The sequence below is a fragment of the Gracilinanus agilis genome, chromosome 1 (assembly GCF_016433145.1).
Source record: "Gracilinanus agilis isolate LMUSP501 chromosome 1, AgileGrace, whole genome shotgun sequence".
Taxonomy (NCBI): Eukaryota; Metazoa; Chordata; class Mammalia; order Didelphimorphia; family Didelphidae; genus Gracilinanus; species Gracilinanus agilis.
In genome coordinates, this window is record NC_058130.1 from 370,931,458 (window position 1) to 370,953,869 (window position 22,412).

Here is a 22,412-nt window from a genome sequence, read left to right on the forward strand (position 1 = left end):
CTGGCTTATTCAAATCAACTATCACCTCATACTCAGTGCATTAAAATAGCACTCCTAATTTTTGCCCCCATACCTGTTCATTCTTTTAGGTTCCCTTTTCCTGACAATTCTATAACCATACTTCTAGTCATACAGATTTTAAACCTCTCATTTCCCTGTCTTCAATATTTAATAAGTTACCAATCCTTTCTTTGCCATTCTACCCATTCTGTATGTTACATCTAGGCCTTACCTTTCCATTTAAGGAGCCATAAGCCTAATTGTATACTTCATTATTTCTCACCTGGACTATTGCTATAGATTCATCACTTATTTCTTGGCCTTTAGTCTGTCTCTTCTTGATCCATCTTTCATACCAATGTCAAAGTAATCTTTCTAATTCACAAGCCTGATATTATTTCTCTCTTGATCAAAAAATTTTAAGTGGTCCCTATTGGTTGCTGAATAAAATAGAAACTCAACCTTGTAATCAAAACTTTCCACATGTTAGATTCAACCTCCCTTTGTAGCCTTAATTCAAATTATCCTTTTTTATATGGCCAAAGTAATCTTCTATTTTACCTACTACCTCTATGTACACTACCTTTCAACACATTATTTTCATTAAAATATAACTATTTCCATCTTCTCTAATCCATCTCTTCTTTTAGCTATACACTATGTTTTCATCCTTAAGTCTTTCATATTCTAACTTGTATGATAGTTATCACTTGTCTTGTTCATTCCTTCCTTATTATAGTGTAAGTTTCTCTAGAGCAGGACTGTGTGTTGGATATTCCATTATTTTTCTCCAGTGTTCACCAAACCTAATTGAATTTAGTTATGTAACAGTGTGGACTGTGTTTTGCAAAGGAGAGCAGGCAAGTGGAGTTGAAGCTGGCCTCATGGAACCTAGAGGAGGTTCCGTTTGGGAGGGGCCGGTGAAGGAGGGAGTTTGGTGAAGATTCTGAAGATTCTAAACTGCCAACTGCCATTTATGGGAGAAGACATTCAAGCTCTCGGGTGGGCTTGGGGTGGATGGTTGTGGGTGGCCAGGAGGATCTGGACAGGAATTTAGCTCTTCTGAACCCCAAAGTCAGGGACAATCTGGAGATTTCAACAGCAAAACCTTTCTACTGACTTCATTTGCCAACAAAGAAGATACTGAAAGAGTTGTGCTCCATAATTGGCCTTCGTGCCCAGGCTGCAGTGGGAGTGGGCCCTTGGGGGACCCTTTCTTGATCCAACTTGTACTCCTTCCTTTCAGTTATTCCCCTGTTTGTTAGCTAGTGTTAAGGATAGGATATTGTGAGGAGAGGGGGAGTCAGTTTCTGAGTCCAAGCTCCAGAAGATACCAGAACTTCTCTCTTGTTGTGGGGTTCATAGTTGATAGAGAAGTGATCCCTATTCCCTCCTTCCTCTAAATCCACAAATAACACTTACCCTATTATCCTGAATTCCCTTATCCTTAAAATAAATCTTTATTAGTTTATTAGTGGTAGCTTGGGGCTGTTACTTTGAGGGGAAGAAGACTGATCTTGTGGCTGAGGAGAAGACTGATACCAAACACCATCTTGAAGGGCAAAGCTACTAGAACTTAGGAATGGGGAGGCTTGTCTCAGTATTTCTGGCACTGAGGGTTGGATCCAACCCACTAGAATCACAACTGAACCCCAATACCTTCCTTCATCATCTCCACTTATAGCTTTGCCAGTTTGGTAACCTCTTCGAATTTATTCCCTCATAGGTCTGCCTTGGGGTGGTGGGTGAATGTTTAGCTGCTCTGGCCCACTGATGTTGTGTGCAGATGCAAAGCATGGAATCCCTGCAAAGGTACAGGGATAGCCTCACTCAGGATAGCCTCACCCTTTGCAGGGATTCCATGCTTTGCATCTGCACACAACACTGATAACTAACAGGTGGGGGTCCTGATAAACACATCCCACACCATCAATACTCACCCCCATATAGTCATTTGATAAATGTGCATTGAATTGAATTGAGAGAGCCTAGCTATCCTTTCAGAAACTGACAACCTTTGCTAACATTGTGGAGGAGAATCAGTTATATACTTGTCTTAGTTTTGGGTTGGATATTAGCAGTCCTTTATATAGTCCCTTCCCTACTGAAATCCTTTTCTTAATTCTCTAGTTTTTATTGTCTCCTCCTCCTCCTCCCAATTCACACCACTTTGGCATGTGTGTGGATGCGAGTGTGTATTCATTCATTCTGCATTTACTGATCTGTGATCCTGTTATGTAGCAGCCTTCCCACTTCTCCTTCTTCCTATGCAAGGCCCCCTGAGGGCTTGGACTTTCGTTTTTGTATCTCTAGAGCACAGCATACTAATAAAAATGCTTATTAATTTTTGCAAAGAATTGAATTGAAAGGAAAGTACTACTTGGTGACTACTCATTATGAACACTCTGCTCTTCTCAGTTATTTCCTCCACTGTTAGGAAATATTTCTTTTAATGAGCAAATCTTACCAAATTCACAAATATATTTTTCCACTAGCAAATTCAGACTAAAATGAATAGGGAGATTCCATTGAGGATGAGTTCAAGTTATCTGTGGTTTTACAGAAGCAGACAGGTGGACTAGAAAGAAGTGATTTAAATTTTAGGGACTTATTTAGCAAGTAAAGCTCTTATATTGAATTTCTTTTTTTTAAACCCTTACCTTCTACACTATAATCAATACTATGTATTGGTTCCAAAGCAGAAAAGTGGTAAGGGGTAGGCAATGGGAGTTAAGTGACTTGCCCAGGGTCATATAGCTGGGAAGTGTCTTAGGTCAGATTTGAACCTAGGACCTCCGGTCTTGAGTCCTGACTCTCAATCCACTTACCCATCCAGCTCCTCCATTTGAATTTATTTTAATGGAAAATAGAGGCATTTTGCTTCCTGCTCTGTGTTCAGATGCCTGCTGGCTGTGTCCAGATGAGGCTGCTCATAAAAAGGCAAAAGTCAGAAAGCAAGTGGTGACCCTGATTTCTGTGGGAACAAAGACACCAGAATTGAGTCAAAGAAGGGTCAAAGATGTTTCTCAGATGATTGAGAAAATGATGGTGGTATGATTATAGAAATAGAGAAGTTGAGAGGTTTCCTTGGAAAGATAATGAATTTAGTCTTAGGCAGGAGGGAGGAATCAGATGGAGTATAGGTATACTCTTTTCCCCCTCAGAGATTCAATCAATAATTTGGCCAAATATCAATTTTTAAAAATAGCTCATTTTAATAGGAACAGGAATACAATTTCTCTTGCACAATATTATTGTAGCAGAAGAGTTTGAGGTGACAGTGGGATATCCAAGTGAGGATGTCCTGTGGAGAGTTATAGATAAGAGGTCAGGGCTGGTGATATAGATTTGAAAGTCGTCCACATATAAGTGATAGATGAAGCTGTGAGACAGGATTAGTTCCCCAAGGGAAAGAGGGTAGAAATAGAACAGATGGCCAAAGACTAAGCCTTGAGGAATGTTCAGAATTAGTGGCCAGAAGGAAGAAAATTTGGCAAAGGAAACAACAAGGTCAGTGATGTAGGAAGAAACCAGGAGAGTGCAGTGTTACAAAAGGCAAGGGAGGAATTTTAAGAAAAGGGTGGCCAATACCATACCAATACTACAGAAAGGCAAAAGAAGATGGAGGATGAGAAAAAAAATTGACTTGAAAAGAGAGATGGGGGAATTTTTCTCTATAGTCAGTTAATACTATGGTCTAATACTAATAAAAATAACCTCATTTAATAGTTTCATTTTCAAAATATTATTTTAGCAGAGAAATAGATTTTAAGTAAATCAGAGAGCATTTCTAAAATGATTAATATAAAGAAACTAATATACCAGTGAAAATTTCTCTTAAATGCACCTCATAACTAAATGAAAATTATTTTTTTTCTTAGTCATGTAGCCCACTTTTGCTTATTCAGTGATAGAACCAGAATGACAGTTAGGGGAGCAGAGAATGCTAAGAATCATATGAGTTTTATGCCCTTTATAATGAAATTTAAGTATTAATAAACTAAATGTGAATTATTTGTTCCAAAGCAAAAGGTAGAAAAACTAAGAGAGGAATAGAATCATGCCAATCTTACATACGAATAAATCTATACCCCCAAATTAAATAAATAAATGATGTGTGTGTGTGTGTGTGTGTGTGTGTGTGTGTATCTCCAAAAGATGAAAGAAAGTTGGAGCTAAATGTGAATGAAAGAATATCATATTGGAGGGGGAAATAAAGGATCTGATAGTTCATTTCATCCTTTATGTAAAAGTAACCAGAAACAAATTGTTTTTTTTTTAACACAGATTTTCTTTTTTTATAGTTTACTCAACAATTCATATAATCATTTATTTTTATATAAATTCATTATGAGAATAAGCCACACATGCATTGATGGCATCTTTGATGAACATTTGAGAAGGAAATAAATAGGCTTTTGTAACCAATATTCCATTTTCAAAACTGCTCTCTTTTTTCTTTTTTTCTGGCAGGTTATTTTTAGTTTTTCTTGCTGAAGCATGACCCATTCTTCATCCCCTTGGCATGAGTGTACCTTGGACCTCTATCACAGGCCTATTTTCTTCTCACTTCTTAGGAATATCATTGTCTTTTGTGGGTTCAGTTATAGACCCTAGGCATGTTATTTTAATACTCTGCATTATTTAGCCTTTTCACTTGTCCTATAATACCAGCTGCCAACTGGACAGCTTCACTTGAATGTTCCACAGGCATCTAAAATTAAACATCTCTTAAACAGAAATCAACATCTTTTCTTCTAAACAAGAGTTGTTAATTTGGGCTCACTAGATCCTTAAGAGGTCTATAATATATTCAAGGGTGTCCATGAACTTAGAGGGGGAAAATTATATCTTTATTTTTATGAACATCATATTAACATTAATCTGATCAGAGGTTCATAGGCTTTACCTTAAAGACAAAGATTTCCTAGTCACAAAAAATATTAAAACTCACTTAAAGTCAAGGTCAATTTCATTTTTGACTTTTCATTCTCATAGCCAATCTAGTGTTAAATGTGACATATTCATGCTGAATTAATGAATTTATCAAATATAATTAGAAAAGCATTCTGATAATTTTAAAAATTGCATAGGCTTTGGAATCAGTGAACCTGATTTCTAAACTCATCTCTTTTCTTTATTGAGTGAATTGTAACAAGAATAGTTCTGTAGTGAGTATCAAATGAGATGGTGAATGTAAAAAATCAACTTTTTCTTCTGTGATCTTTGTAAGATCCTTAACTGGTCTGGACATCAGTTTTTTCAATGTAATATAAGGAGATTCATTTAGATAATTCTGTGGTGATAAATCTGGAATGAGACAGGACCTCTAATTAACTACTTTATTTCATAGACAAGAAAACTGAGGTTGGAGAATGCAGAGAATTATTCAAGTTCACATAGATATGAAGCAGAATTAGAGTCTACATCCCTTGTTGCATGCATGTATACATGGTAAAAAAATATGGTGTCATCAGAACCAGAAAGACCTGGAATCAAGTCCTACCTCTGATGTATGTTGGCTGTGTGACCCTGGGCAATTCAATTAACTTCTTTGTCTCCAGAGGCATGAAGATATGCAGCCTGAAGACTCCCTGAGTGGCTTGAAACAGATTAAATTGTAAATGGAAAACGTTTGACAAAAATTTATATATATATATACACACATATATAAAAAATACAACATAGATAATGTTAATTTGTGGTATTTTAAGTCAATTTGCAGGCTATAGAGACCTGTTTTATTTTTAGTTTGGCACTATTGCTCTAGACAGCTTTCTAAGTTTATAAGTGGCAGAGAAGTTGCTACCCTGAAATGGTATAGAGCTCCCTAATCAGTGAAATCACAAGTTCATTTTCTCTCCCTCTTAGACATACCAATAAATTAAATCTTAATAAACTGAACTTCAAGCAATGACAACATGATCACACATTTAATAAGTGTTAGAACAAAAACCCAAATAAGGTGTTCTGATTCCAAGTGTACATGCTTTTTTTCATACCATGCCTGATAATGGCAAACACCACAATGTATTCCCAGGGCTATATTAGTCAAGATCCTTCCATCCATGTAGAACTTGTTGGAGTTGTAGCATCCAAGAGCATGGAAACTTGATGCATGATGGGGAATCTGTCAAAATTGTATAAGGCTCTAAAGATAGCACCATTGTATATGTATGTATACATAATATGTAAAAGTATAGAATATAGGATATAAGGTAGGCATCAAAATGTGCTATACTGCATAAATTTATAAAATGGAGAGATTTATTCTGGTTGATATGATAAGGGAAGGCCATTATCTAGGTTGCTTAGAGTTATAGAACCAAATATCATGAACAAGCAACCCAGTGCTGCTTGAGCATGGGTATATCATGAAGCCGAAGTAGATAGAGTTATGGCCATGGAGTCAGGAAGTTTCAAGGTCAAATTCTGTTTCTGACCCTATGTGTGACTCTGGGCAAATCACTGGACTTCATTTTCTCATTTCTAAAATGAAAGAATTGGAGTAATATTCTTTATAGCTTTGATCCTATGATAATTGAAGCTTAAATTAAGATAGTGGAAATGGAAAGGAGGGATGATCATAAAAGTTATTACAGAGAAGAAATTGATAGAATTGGTGAAATAATTTAATATGACTAATGAATGAGGAAAAATAAAAGAAGACTACTATTTCAGGCATGAAATGTTATAAAGAATCATTGTATGTGGAAGAGCAGCAGGACAGAACTCATGAGGAGAAGTTGGTTCAGAAGTTCATGAATTCATCTTTAAATCCATTGAGTTTGGGTTGTTTGGATGTTCTCCAGGTACAAATATTCCAAAGTACAAATAAATGAAAGTGGAGCTTGCAGAAGTTAGACTAGGCATAAAGATTTATCTTTTTTTTTATTAGACATCCTAGATATCCCTGTGATGGTTGAAGCAGATAAATCACAGAAACTCAGTTGTAAGGAAAGTTAGAAGTCACCTGGCCCCATTTTTTACTGAATTAAAATCTTCTCTAGAATGTCCCCAATCAATAGTCATCTACTCTTTACTTGAAAATCTCTTAGTGAGGGGAATCCACTACTTACAAAAGAAATCCATTCCATTTTGTGATAATGCTAATTTTTTTTAACCTTTACATCAAGACTAAGTATATATCTCAATACCTTTCTTTTGTTCTGCCTACTGGGACCAAGTAACAATTCTATTGTTATTCCATATGACAGTTACCACATATTGGAATCTTGTTCTCTCTAAATGTTTTTTGTCCAGAGATTTCTTTGAATTTTCCTCATCTGATCTAGTTTCTGACCTCTTCTCTAGCTATTCTCCCTACTTTAGAGAGGTTCTAGCTTTTCTTTTTAGAGATGTTTATGAATCAACAAACATTCATGATTATGTCTCTATCTATCTATCTATCTATCTATCTATCTATCTATCTATCTATCTATCTATCTATCTATCTACCTATCTATCTATCTCACATTGTATTTGTATACAATGGGCATACTGGGACAACATATGAGACAATATTTGATATCTGTAGTAAACTTTACATTAAATATTATGTAAGTGTTTCAAATAATGGTAGAGTCAATTCAAATGCTTTCCCTCTGCTAAAACATATTCATAAAGTTTAATATATTACCCTGAAATTGTTTTTTTAAGTTCTAAACTATTAGATATCTATCTATCTATCTATCTATCTATCTATCTATCTATCTATCTATCTATCTATCTATCTATCTATATTCCACATGTGATCTGTATAGGATAGAGCATAGTGGGTCTACACCTGAGAAAATATTTGACATTAGTAATGAACTTTGTCATGAAAATGTTTTGAATCATGTTTCAGATGTTTCAAATGCTTTTCCCCCCACGAAGACCTACCCTTAAAGTTTCACTTAGATCCCAATTTTCTTTTTAATTTCTGTACTGTTTTGGGATGTTAGTCTAAAGGTGAATTCTGTATTTGAGTTCTCTAGCTTCTGACTTGAAGCTATATATGTGATACATTTTCTTTTCTTTGAAAGAGGGCAAAATAGAGCATTAGATCAAATGATGTTCACAGCTGAGAAGAGTACTTTGAAAAGCTCAGAAAAAGTATGTACTTCTCTCAAAGAACTAGACCTATTGTACAAATCATCTCTGTATGTGGGAAGTGAAGTATTTAAACATAACAAAATGCATCAGAGAACCTTTCAGGATTAAAGGTCAGGTATCTGCTGTGCAGGCCTTGAAGGGTGATCCATTGTCTCACTGAAGTAAGTAGGAACTAAGTTTCTCTATTTGCAGTAATGGACTGGGTAGTTCCCTCATATTACTTAATACCTGTGTTCTTGAAGAGTGCACAATTCAGATATTTATAAATTAAATCACATTTCAAATATCTATTCTGCAATGCAACAAAGAATTAATCCTTTTTCAAAGTTTAAGAAAAACCTGTATTATTTGAAAAATCACTAGCAAATTCTCTTTTGCTCATGTGTACATTGGATTTAAAAAATTATTTAGAATATTTTTCCATGGTTAAATTATTCATGTTCTCTCCCTCCCTTCTTCCCTCACCCCTCCTGGAGCTGACAAGCAATTCCATTGGGTTATGCATATATTATCACTCAATACCTATTTATTATTCCATAGTATTCATTAGAATCATGGAATAAATTTCCATGTAATTCATTTTTTCAATATATTAAACTTTTAAAACTAAAAACCTAAATCATATATCTATATAGAAAAGTGATAAATCATGTTTTTCTTCTGCTCCCATAGTTCTTTCTCTCAATGTGGATAGCATTCTTTCTCATAAGTGTCTCAGGATTACCCTGAATCATTGCATTGCTATTAGCAGCAGAGTCTGTTACAATTGATCATTGCACAATGTTTCAGGTACTGTGTACAATGTTATCCTGGTTCTGCTCATTTCACTCTGCATCAGTTCATGGGGGTCTTTCCAATTCATATAGAAATTTTCCAGTTCATCATTCCTTTCAGCATGATAGTATTGCATAATCATCAGATACCACAATTTCTTGAGCCATTTCTCAATTGATGGACAATCCCTCATTTTCCAAATTTTTGCCAACATAAAGAGAATGGTTATAAATATTTTTGTACAGCCATTTTTATTATCTATTTGGGATTACAGCGGTATAGCTGGATGAAAGGGGATGCATTATTTTAAAGCCCTTTAAGCATTTTTCCAATTTGTCTTCCAGAATGGTTGGATCAATTCAGAACATCACCAGCAATGGGTTAGTGTCCCAATTTTGTAACACCACTTCCAACATTCATTATTTTCCTTTTCAGTTATATTGGCCAATCTACTAGGTGTGAGGTGGTACCTTAGACTTGTTTTGATTTGCATTCCTCTAATCAGGAGGGATTTAGAATATTTTATGCAATTATTGATAGTTTTGATTTTTTCATCTGAAAAATGCCTATTCATATCCCTTGAACATTTTTGAATTGGAAAATGGCTTGATTTATTTTTTTTGTAAATTTTAGTTCCTTACATATTTGGGAAACTAGACCTTTGTCAGAGACTTTTGTTATAATTTTTCCCCAGTTTGTTGCTTCCCTTCAATTTTTGGTTGCATTGGTTTTGTTTGTACCTTTTTAATTTAATATAATCAAAATTACTCATTTTACAACTTATAATGTTCTCTATCTCTTGGTTGTTCTTAAATTCCTTCCTTTCCCATAGATCTGACAATATAGTATTCTATGTTCTCCTAATTTATTTATGATTTCACTCTTTATATTTAATCCATTTACATATTTTGAATTTATCTTGGAATAGGGTGTAAGATGTTTATCTAAACCTAATTTTTCTTATATTGTTTTCCAGTTTCCCCGGCATTTTTGTCAAGTTTTGAGTTCTTGTTCCAAAAGCTTGGATCTTTGGGTTTATTGAACACTAGTTTGCTGAGGTCATTTACTCCCAGTTTATTCCACTGATCCAGTCTTCTGTCTCTTAGCCAGTACTATATTGTTTTAATGAAAACCACTTCATAATATAGTTTAACTTTTTCATTACTTCTTGAGGTTTGTTGGAAATATATAGTATAGTATTTTATCTATTTTATTTGTTTTTTTCCCCAAAGAACCAGCTTCTAGTCTTTTCATTAATTTAATTATTCTTTTACTTTAAATTTTATTAATTTCTCCTTTGATTTTTAGAAATTCCATTTTAATTTTCATCTGGGCAGTTTTGATTTGATTTCTTTCTAGCTTTTTAAGATCTCCTCTCTCCCTATTTTGTTGATATAGCCACTCAGGAACATAAAATTTGCCCTGAGTACTGCTTTGGCTCTGTCCCATAGATTTTGATATGTTGTCTTATCATTGTCATTTTTTTCAAAGAAATCACTAATTGTTTCTAGAATTTGTTCTTTGACCCACCAGTTTTGAAGAATTAGACTATTTAGTTTCTAATTAATTTTAAATTTGCCTCTCCATGAGCCCTTATTATGATTTTTGTCACATTTTGATCTAAAAAGCTTGCAGTTGTAATCTTTTCTCTCCTTTATTTGTGAGGTTTTTATACCTAGTACATGGTCAATCTTTGTATATATACCATGTGCTTCTGAGAAGAAGATATATTCTTTTTTATCACTATTCGATTTTCTCCAGATATCTATTATCTTTAATTTTCCTAACATTTTTTTCCCTTCCCTTACTTCTTTCTTATTTATTTTTTATTTGATTTACCTAGTTCTCATAGAGGAAGTTTGAGGTCTCCCACAAATATGGTTTTACTATCTATTTCCTTCTTAAGCTCCTTTAGTTTCTACTTTAAAAATATGAATGCTGTACCATTTGATGTAAATATGTAGAGTACTTATATTTCTTCTCATTTATAAGTCTTTCATCAAGATGTAATTACCTTTCTTATCTCTATTAAGCAAATCTGTTTTTACTTTAACATTTCTGAGATCAAGTTTTTTACTCCTGCCTATTTTGTCTCAATTGCAGCCCAATAGATTCTTTTTAAAATTTTTTTTAAATTTTATAGTAAAATATTTTTTCATGGTTACATGATTCATATTCTTACTCTTCCCTCCACCCCCCACCCCCCCCCCCCCACTCCTAGTAGCCAATGAGCATTTCCACTGGTTTTTACATATCTCATCAATCAAGACCTATTTCCATATTGTTGTTAGTTACACTGGGGTGGTTGTTTAGAGTCTACATCCCCAATCATATCCTCAACAACTCATGTGTTCAAGAAGTTCTTTTTCTTCTGTGTTTCTACTGCCATAGTTTTTCCTCTACATGTGGATAGCATTCTTTTTCATATTTCCCTCAGAGTTGTCCTGATCATTGTATTGCTGCTAGTACAGGAGTCCATTACATTTGATTTTACCACAGTGTATCAGTCCCTGTGTACATTGTTCTCCTGGTTCTGATCCTTTCACTCTGCATCAGTTCCTTGGGGTCATTGCAGTTCACATGGAATTCCTCCAGTTCATTATTCCTTTGAGAACAGTACTATTCCATCACCAGCAGATACCAAAAATTGTTCAGCCATTCCCCAATTGAAGGACATACCCTCATTTTCCAGTTTTTTGCCACTTAAAAGAGTTCAGCTATAAATATTTTTGTACATGTCTTTTTCCTTATATTTGGGGGTATAAATCCACCAGTGGTATGTCTGGATCAAAGGGTAGACATTGTTTTAAATCCTTTTGCAAATAGTTCCAAATTACCATCTAGAATGGTTGGAACAATTCACAACTACACCAGTGATGTATCAATGTCCCAATTTTGCCACATCCTCTCCAACATTCACCATTTTACTTTGCTGTCATGATAGCCAATCTGATAGGGGTGAGGTGGTACCTCATAGTTGTTTCAATTTGCATTTCTCTAATTTTTAGAGATTTAGAACACTTTCTTATGTACTTATTGATAGTTTTGATTTCTTTATCTGAAAATTTCCTATTCATATCCCTTGTCCATTTATCAATTGGGGAATGGCTTGTTATTTGTACAATTGATTTAGCTCCTTATATATTTGAGTAATTAGACCTTTGTCAGAGTTTTTTGTTATAAAGAATTTTTTCCCCAATTTGTTGCTTCCCTTCTAATTTTGGTTGCATTTGCTTTGTTTGTACAAAACCTTTTTAATTTAATGGAATAAAATTATTTATTGTGCATTTTGTAATTTCTTCTAACTCTTCTTGGTTTTAAAATCTTTCCTTTATCATAGATCTGACAAGTATACTATTCTGTGTTCGCCTAATTTGCTTATAGTTTCCTTCTTTATATTCAAGTCATTCACCCATTCTGAATTTATCTTGGTGTAGGGTAGTGATTTCCAAAGTGGGTGCTACTGCCCCCTGGTGGGTGCTGCACTGATCCAGGATGGGCCGTGATTGCCACAGGTGCATTTATCTTTCCTATTAATTGCTATTAAAATTTAAAAAATTAATTTCCAGGGAAATAAGTAATATTTTTTCTGGAAAGGGGGCGGTAGGCCAAAAAAGTTTGGCAACCACTGGTGTAGGATATGAGATGTTGATCTAAACCTAATCTCTCCCATATTGTTTTCCAGTTTTCCCAGCAGTTTTTGTCAAATAGTGGATTTTTGTCCCAAAAGCTGAAGTCTTTGGGTTTATCATAGACTTTCTTGCTGAGGTCATTTCCCCAAGTCTATTCCACTGATCCTCCCTTCTGTCTCTTAGACAGTACCATATTGTTTTGATGACCATTGTTTTATAGTATAGTTTAAGATCTGGTACTGCTAGGCCACATTTCTTCACTTTTTCCATTATTTCCCTTGATTCTTGATCTTTTTTCTTCCAAATGAATTTTGTTATAGTTTTTTCTATGTGATTAAAATAGTTCCTTGGTAGTTTGATAGATATGTTACTAAATAAGTAAATTAATTTGGGTAGAATGGTCATTTTTATTATGTTAGCTCGTCCTACCTATGAGCAATCAATGTTTTTCTAATTGTTTAGATCTAATTTTGTTTGGAAAGTGTTTTGTAGTTGTATTTGTATAATTCCTGTGTTTGTTTTGGTAGAAAGATTCCTAAGTATTTTATATTGTCTAGGGTGATTTTAAATTGTATTTCTCATTCTAACTCTTGCTACTGAGATGTGTTGTGTGAAGGAATAATTTGTTGTGAGATGTGAAGGAATACACCTTCTTATCAGCAGCACATTGTACATTCACAAAGATTAACCATGTATTAGGGCATTGAAACATGGCAAAGAAATGCAAAAGAGCAGAAATAATAAATGCAAACTTCTCATATCATAATGCACTAAAAATGATAAGTAAGGGTACATGGATAGATAAATCAAAAACTAATTGGAAACTAAATATAATTTTCCAAAATCAATTAGGGCAAATCACAGAAGTAATTAACATTTTCATAGAAGAGAATGACAATGATGAGACATCCTATCAAAATATGTGAGATACAGCCAAAGCAGTAATTAGGGGGAAATTTATATCTTTAAACACATATATGAACAAATTAGGGAGGATAAAGATCAATGAATTGGGCATGCAAATCAGAAAACTAAAAATCAAACAAACTAGATATCCTCAAATGAAAACTAAATTAGAGATCACAAAAATTAAAGGATATATTAATAAAATTGAAAGTAAAAGAACTATTGAATTAATAAAAAAGACTAGAAGCTTGTGCTTTGAAAAAACAAATAAAATTTGCTAAGTATTGGTCAATGTAATGAAAAAAGGATAGAAGAAAACCAAATTAACAATATCAAAAATGAAAAGGGAGGCCTCTCCTCTAGTGAAGAGGAAATTAAGGCAATTATTAAAAATATTTTACCCAATTATGTGGCAATAAATATGGTGATCTAGGTGATATGGATCAATATTTACAAAAATATAAATTGCCTAGATTAACAGCAGAAGAAATAGAATATTTATATAATCCTATATCAGAAAAAGAAATTGAACAAGCCATCAAAGAACTACCTAAGAAAAAATTGCCAGGGCCTGATGGATTCACAAGTGAATTCTATCAAAGCTTCAAAGAACAACTAATCCCAATACTATACAAATTTTTGACATAATAAGCAAAGAAGGAGTTCTACCAAATTCTTTTTATGACACAAATATGGTACTAATCCCAAAGCAAGGTTGACTAAAAACAATGAAAGAAAACTACAGACCAATCTCCTTAATGTACATAGGTGCAAAAATCTTAAATAGAATACTAGCACAAAGTCTCCAGTAAGTGATCAAGAGCATTATTCATTATGAACTGGTGGGATTTATACCAGGAATGTAAGGATAGTTAAATATTAGGAAAACCATTTACATAATTGACCATATCAACAAGCTAACAAACAAAAATCACATGATTATCTCAATAGATGCTGAAAAAGCCTTTGACAAAATACAACACCCATTCTTATTGAAAACTCTAGAAAGTATAGGAATAGAAGGGCCTTTCCTAAAAATAATAAATGGTATATAACTAAAACTATCAATAAACATCATCTGCAATTTTTCCAATTTTTGTGTGTCATTTTCTGGCAAGTCAATTCTTGCTTTCAATACCTGTGCTTTCCTTTCCAGATGACCTATTTTGATTTTAAGGCTATTTCCCTTTTATCATTTTTCTTTAATCTGTCTTATTTCATTTTTAAATTCCTTTTCAAGCTCCTCCAGAGTCTCCTTCCAGTTCCCTGGTTTTCGTAGGCTTTGTTTGATGTTCATCATCTCATCTCAGTAAATGTGCCTGCTTTTTGGAGCCTTCATTTGGAGAATGAAATGGTGAAAGGAAAAATTAATCCAAGCAATTCTAGCAAAAAAAAAATCTTGGAAAGTCATAGGGACTAAGGAATATATATTCATAGCTAGAAGAAAAGGTTCTTCTGAAGAAGAACCCTTAGATATCTTGCAGTAGAAATTACTTATTTTATAGATGAGGAAAAACGAGCCCCATGGGGATAAATGCCTTGGACAAGGTCATATCTCTGTTAAATATCTGAGACAGAATTTGAACTCAAGTTTTTCTGACTGCAAGTCAAGTACATTAGCTAAAATGGTATCTTGCTGACCACTCACTTTCCTCATCTATAAGACAGGGGTTGGGATATATGGCATGTCAGATCCATTTTAATTCTCAGTTTGTGCATCTGTGCTGTGCCTTAGTTTCATTATTTGTAAAATGAAGGGATGGGACTTGATCATCTTTAAGGTTCTTTTACCTTTAAATCTATGATCCTATGATATCTAAGCCTAAACTTAAATCTACTTTTTTTTTACTCTATGCGACACTTTATTTCTCTGACACTAGTACATCAGGAACTGAAATCAGAAAACAACAATGACAAAAAACAAACAACCACAACAATAACAGGAAATGGAAAGTACAGAGATTTTTTTCTTCAGAAGTTTGGTAAAGAGTCTATTTTAGAGGTACTATTCATCCTATTTATAACACTTTTGAACTTATTTGCCCTCAGAACAGATGCACTAATTGATCTTAGTGCAATAAAATAAATTTATTAGAATTTATACTGATTTTATTCATATTCATTAAAATCTTTGATTTCAGTTCCCTCCTCATCTAGACTTTCATCTCTTTTCTCTAGCTGAAAGCCAGTCTACTTTCTTTTAAGCCTTCATCTAGAATGTGATTATGCTTCCTTTCCATCTATACATTAGCTTCAATGATACTTACATTGAATCTTTTCTCTGGGTGTTTTCTGATGAATTTAGGAGACCAAGAACATTTTTCATTAAAATTGCCAATATATGCATGGTTCATATCATGCATTTGTATTTCCTGTGTTAATGAACTCCAAGGTTTTGACAGTGATATTTAGAATGTATGCAGTATGCCAATAAATAGGCTGGGAAGGGATAAGATACCTTTTTTTGCTCCTATCTTGTATTCTTATCATGATTGAAGGTTTGTGAGCTTCCTGAATGTATTGTTATCTTCCACACAGATTAGGCCAAATAGTATTAGCTGGAAACTTTTGGCAATATTATACTATTCCAAACATTGTTCATGGTTGAGTGGTTGGTTTTCACTTTAACCAATTATTTGTTTAATGGAAATTTATTTTTTCCATTGTATGTAAGATGTCTGTTTCAGGAATTTTCTTTTTGTTTTATAGCACATAAATATATTATTTATTACAATATTTTATACTTTTAGTAATAGCACTATGGATCTTTATTAACCAGGTTATTGACATTTATGATAATGCACATTGGAAGAGGACTCATTTAAAGAAAAATATAGTTCCTGATTTTATAAGCATAAAATAAAAAATAAAAACTTCTTCTCGCATCAAATTCCATATTTGTAGGTTGTTAACAGCTTTTTATATCAGTGAGAAATTTCTTTATAGGAAAAATGTCATTTAAATGTGAGAAGTAGGTAGAAGGTGTTTATAAAAGGATTAAAAAAGGAGTGAAAAAATAAAAACCATAGGGATCTGGATTTTTAAGGTATATTAATAAAGTAAAAATTATATTTTCCATTCTGACCAAAATTAGAATTTGTATTGGCTGAAATTTCAAGGGAACAAAGAAAATATTCTGGAAATCCTTTGTAAATTTCAGACAAATTCACTAAATATAACTCTGTTAATTTTAATTGTACAGTTTAATTTAAAAGGAATCTTCTATATTACGGTATGGACTAGCTTACTACTTAATAATCTTTGATGATAGTAATTAACTTAAGTAAAATATTTCAGAGCAAATTCTGAAGGTAATTTATTTTGTTGGAAAGCTTCATGTAGTTAGCTTTTTAAGTGTAGAACACCTCAGGTCTTCCCTGCTTTTCTTGTCTCTTTTTAGTCTTTTGCAATGCTAGCTAGAGATGTGCTGGAACCAGCTCTAATGTGCTTCTGCGTTTTTCAATAAATTTTCAATGAGATCATTTACATCCCCAAAATCATCAATCACCTTAACTCATGGTTTAATTTATTGTTTTTTCATTGTCTAGACTTAATAAAGTATAAATAATGCATAATAGACTTAAAAATTGGGCTGTTTATATGGGCATACACATAGATCTATAAATCAATATATAGAGACAGATGGATACAGATCTATGAATCTGTGTGACTATATATGTGTGTATATATGTATATGTATTTACCTAAATATATATGTATTTTAATAAAAATATTTTGGATGGGAATACTCTAGGTTATCAATATACCAGTTATATAATATTAATGAGTTAATTAATAGTCTTTCTATAAACTATTTTTATGTTTTTTAAAGATAAAATACAATTTAAATTAATGATTAATATTCAAATTTAGTTATCAAATGTAGCTATAGAATAACAATAAATGAAATATAAGGCTTGAAATTGAGTTGCATAGAGATATCATTTAACATATATATATTTTGAAATTATTTTTTTATTTTGAATATTTTCTCCTAGTTATATATTTTATGTTCTTTCCCTCTCCCCCAATCCCTACCCTCAACCCCCCTTAGCCGATGCATAATTCCACTGGGTTTTACACGTATCATTGATCAAGACCTAATTCCATATTATTGATTATTGGACTAGAGTTATCATTTAGTGTCTACATCCCCAATAACATCCCCAACAGCCCATGTGTTCAAGCAGTTGTTTTTCTTCTGTGTTTCTCCTCCCAAAGTTCTTCCTCTGTATATGGCTAGTTTTCTTTCTTAGAAGTCCCTCAGCCTTGCTTTGGATCCTTGCATTGCTGCCAGTACAAAAGTCCATTACATTCTATTTTACCATAGTGTATTGGTCTTTGTGTACATCGTTCTTCTGGCTCTGCACCTTTCACTCTGCATCAATTCCTGGAGGTCATTCCAGTTCACATGGAATTCCTCCAGTTCTTTATTCCTTTGAGCACAATAGTATTGCACCACCAACAGATACCACAATTTGTTCAGCCATTCCCCAATCAAAGGACATTCTCTTATTTTCCAATTTTTTGCCAACACAAAGAGTGTAGTTATAAATATTTTTGTACAAGTATTTTTCCTTATTATTTTTTTGGGGGTATAATCCAATCAGTGCTATGGCTGGATCAAAAGGCAGATAGTATTTTAAAGCCCTTTGAACATAGTTCCAAATTGCCATCCAGAATGGCTGGATCAGTTCACAACTCCACCAGCAATGCATTAATGTCCCAGTTTTGCCATATCCCCTCTAGCATTCATTACTCTCCCCTTCTTTCATTTTAGCCAATCTGCTAGGTGTGAGGTGATACCTCAGTGTTGTTTTGATTTGCATTTCTCTAATTATTAGAAATTTAGAACACTTTCTCATGTGCTTATTAATAGTTTTGATTTCTTTATCTGAAAATTGCGTATTCATGTCCCTTGCCCATTTATCGATTGGGAGATGGCTTGATTTTTTGTACAATTGATTTAGCTCCTTGTATATTTTAGTGATTAGACCTTTGTCAGAGTTTTTTTGTTATAAAGATCTTTTCACAACAATAAATATATATTTTTTTATTTTAGGTTTTACTGGGATTTAATAATGCTTATAATGATGGTTGGAAATCTTGTCATCATACCAGTTGGCATCACATTCTTTACAGAGCAAACAACAACTCCATGGATTATTTTCAATGTGGCATCAGACACCGTTTTCCTGTTGGACTTGATAATGAATTTTAGGACTGGGACTGTCAATGAAGACAGTTCTGAAATCATCCTAGACCCTAAAGTTATCAAGATGAATTATTTAAAAAGCTGGTTTGTTGTTGACTTCATCTCATCGATACCAGTGGATTATATTTTTCTCATCGTAGAAAAAGGAATGGACTCAGAAGTTTACAAGACAGCCAGAGCCCTTCGAATTGTGAGATTTACAAAAATTCTTAGTCTCTTACGATTATTACGACTTTCACGATTAATTAGATATATACATCAGTGGGAAGAGGTAAGACTTCTAATATTTATTTTAAACTTTTATATCATCAATTAGCAAAAAATCTCTTAAATTAACTGTTGAGAAATGTATTTTTGAATGTCATGAAATTCTTCAATTGGAAAAAAAGATATAAATATCTATGGAGCATATTTGAAGTGTAATGTATATAGGAAAAGGTCTTCATTAGAATGGAACAAAAAAAAAGAATGGAACCATAGAGAGAATTGAATTGGCTGGGATGTAAAATTAGTGAATACTATAAATATATGAGAAGAATTTTTTTTGTTTTCTATTTGTAAAGTTTTCTAATCATTTTAAATAATGGTTTTCTAAAAACATAGGCAAGATTAATGAATTGAGATTTACATCTGTGAAGTCTTAGTCATGAGAAAACTATTTTAGGTGATCTACTACTACTTTTCTGAGCTCATTCATTCTAAGAAATAAGGTAATAATAATTAGACCTTCTATAGAAAGGTAGTAGGTCACCTGAAACTATAAGGACAGTTAGGTATGAACTCAAACATTTGTTTCTTTAAATATTTTCACATATTAATTATAAAAGCCTAGTGTTTTAGAGTAGTTTGCAGGAATTCTTTTTTTCCCCTTCCTGTTGTTCTTTAGATAACCGTATCCATGGTGTGTTTATGCATCATTTTAACTAACAATAATGAGAATAAGACAGGCATAAGAGAAATTGTTACATGTAAATCCCAGCTTGAACAGCACAATGAATTGATGGTTCCAGGTCTAATACTTTTTAGGAAGATGATAAAATAGTACTGACAAGCAGCTGGTTATCAACTAAGGATGGGAGAGGTATTTGCCTAATAAAAATGAACTGAGCGTCTTTTTGTATATATGCAGTTGACCCATAAGTTTGACTACCTCACAAAATCACCAATGCAAATAAGATCCAACCATAAATAAAATATTTCAGTTATATGGTACTCTCTTAGGGAGTTATCTTCTTTTCCAAATTGACCTTTAATCAAGGGAATTCTTCTACCTGTACTTTGTGTACTATAGTTTACCACTAAAGTTGTCTCTAGTCAGCCAATCTAGCAAGCTCAGTATTCTACCCTATTATGGTAATGATCTTGAAACTTCCTAAATTACCATTTTTCACCACCAACATTGTTCCCACACAGTTCTGGCTATTGTACCTTATTTCCCTACTTTGATCTTTGTCATTCAGACATATGAAGCTTGTCCTGGGGCACTAGGGGGCATAGAGGATAAAGTGGAATTAGGAAGACCCGAGTTCAAACATGATCTCAGACACTTGCTATCTAGGTGACCTTGGGCAAGCCATTTAACCCTATTTGCCTGTCCTCGTATGCAAAATGAGCTGGAGAAAGAAATGTCAAGTGACTTTAATATCCTTACCAAGAAAACTCCAAAAAGTTGATAATCAAAAACAACTAAAGAAACACTTGTAGTAGAGCATTTATGAGGCAAAAGAGTACTTAAGAGAAATAACGAAAACAAGGTTTGAGTAATGAAAATTCACCTTAGTCATCATACGAGATGGTTCAAAACTTACTCAACCACACCAGGTAATTAACATTCCTCTAGACTGATTGGACAACCTAGAGAATCTTGCTCTTTACCTTTCTTAAAAGTAGTGTGTTTTACTTCAGGACACTCACTCCTTCAAAACTACTCAAACACTCTCCTACAGGGTACACTGATAATTTCTACCACCACCTTCATCAAACTGCCCTTACTTCTCACAATCCAATGACTCTGTTTTTTTTTTATTTCTTCATTAATCAGACTCCAAGGCTAAGATCAATTCAATCATCCTTTCAAATTTTTTGGGGGGTAGTGATGGACATTTGGAGGGTACAAAGAGGATGGAGAGAGGGAGAGATAGAGATGTTAGAGACAGAGACACAGAGATATGGAGAAAGACAGATACAGAGACAGAGATAAACAGAGAAAAACAGAGACAGAGAAAGAAAGACAGAGACAGACATAGATAGACACATATATAGAAGTAGAGAGAGAGAAACAAAGAATTGCAGAGAGAAAGAAAAAAGATAGATAAAAAGAGTGGCAGAGAGAGACACTCTAAAAATCCAATATAGGGGAAATAGTGAATAAGTTTGGTAGACAACTATAGTATTATCCTAGGAAAGATTCTGAATCTACAGTTTTAAAAAATGGTTTTGTTCACTAGCAACTATTGCATGTTTTTAGTACATTTCTGATATGACGTACTTATTTTTTGATTAGGCTTACACAAGTCAATAAGCAGAACTTTGAGCACTGTTGCTTTCTACAGTGTTCTCTAGCAGAGTATTTTGTGCGTGCTTCTCAATGACATTTTGGTTTGCAGGATTTTGGTAAATGAAATGCAATAATAAAACACTGCATAATACAGTGTTAAAAAGACCTAAATTGGATCATTCTTAAATATAAAATGTTTGAAATGAAATATGATGAATCTGAGAGAATAAAGCTAAAGGTTTCAGTTGTATGCAATAGTGAAGAAGAATCAGGCAAAATTGGGATTTGAATCTAGACTCTAATATCTCTTTTAACCTCTTTAAACCTTGTTTTCCTGATTTATAAAATGGAAATAATAATCTCTATAGTGCCTATTTGGTTGGTTGTTAAAATGATGGAATTAGATAATGAAGGAAAAATACCACAGACATTTTAGCTATTGTTATTATAATTTTCTATCACAAATTTTCCCTTGTTGAGGAAATATGTTTTGTTTCATAAAGATTTTTTAAAGCATATCTAAGAAAACAAACAAGGCAAGAAGAAATATTTTGATAATTATTGTGTTGTACAAACCTGAATTGGATCTAAGAAGCATTGGATCTAAGAATCTGTGAAATTCTCAAAATGACATTAAAATATCTGGTATTTCTTAGAGTAGTGGGGGAAATCCTTAAATTTGAGTGACCCTTGATGGAAAGCAGTACAATATGGCAGGAAAAGTATGGGATTTAAAATTAGGTAGACTTTGGGAACAAATACTTTCTTGAACACAAAGAAACTTCATGATGATTCACACACCATAATAATATTTTCTTCACTGGATTGTTGTGGGTACCTGCTAAATTAATATCTACAAAGTATTTTTAAAGCTTAAGTTACTATTAACATGAATAAAAACTATTTTTGTAGCCAGTGGGAGGTGGTAACAAAATAATATAACTCAATTGTTATATAAAAATTATTCTGAAACTTCTTTATTTTTGTAGCATCCCTCTTTCCCTACATGCTCCCCACCCCACCCAAACAAAATATTTTAACCTTTTTCTTTGTTTATGTCTGTACTGTGATGAGATGTTAACACGAAGGAAAACAAACTGAAGGTAGATGATAGGGAGAAGGGAAACAGGGATTATGGATTATATCCAAGTATAAAATGTCCCCTCAACTAATCAAGAAATGAAAATATATTGTTGCTCCTTATATATAAAGATTCTAGCACTGATTTTTACCATCTCTATATAGGAACATATCTACAAAACACATTGGTATGCCAAGGATGTCATTTTCA

At 33.3% G+C, this 22,412-nt stretch overlaps 1 protein-coding gene across 1 annotated transcript in view; it reads left to right on the top strand.

The window, feature by feature from the left end:
• The window catches only part of HCN1 (hyperpolarization activated cyclic nucleotide gated potassium channel 1), a 641,980-nt gene that overhangs the window by 46,776 nt on the left and 572,792 nt on the right, over positions 1–22,412 (top strand). Inside the window, exon 2 of the mRNA XM_044657751.1 lies at positions 18,472–18,895. Within this exon, the coding sequence (XP_044513686.1) occupies positions 18,472–18,895 (424 nt within the window). The remainder of the gene's footprint in view (positions 1–18,471; positions 18,896–22,412) is intronic.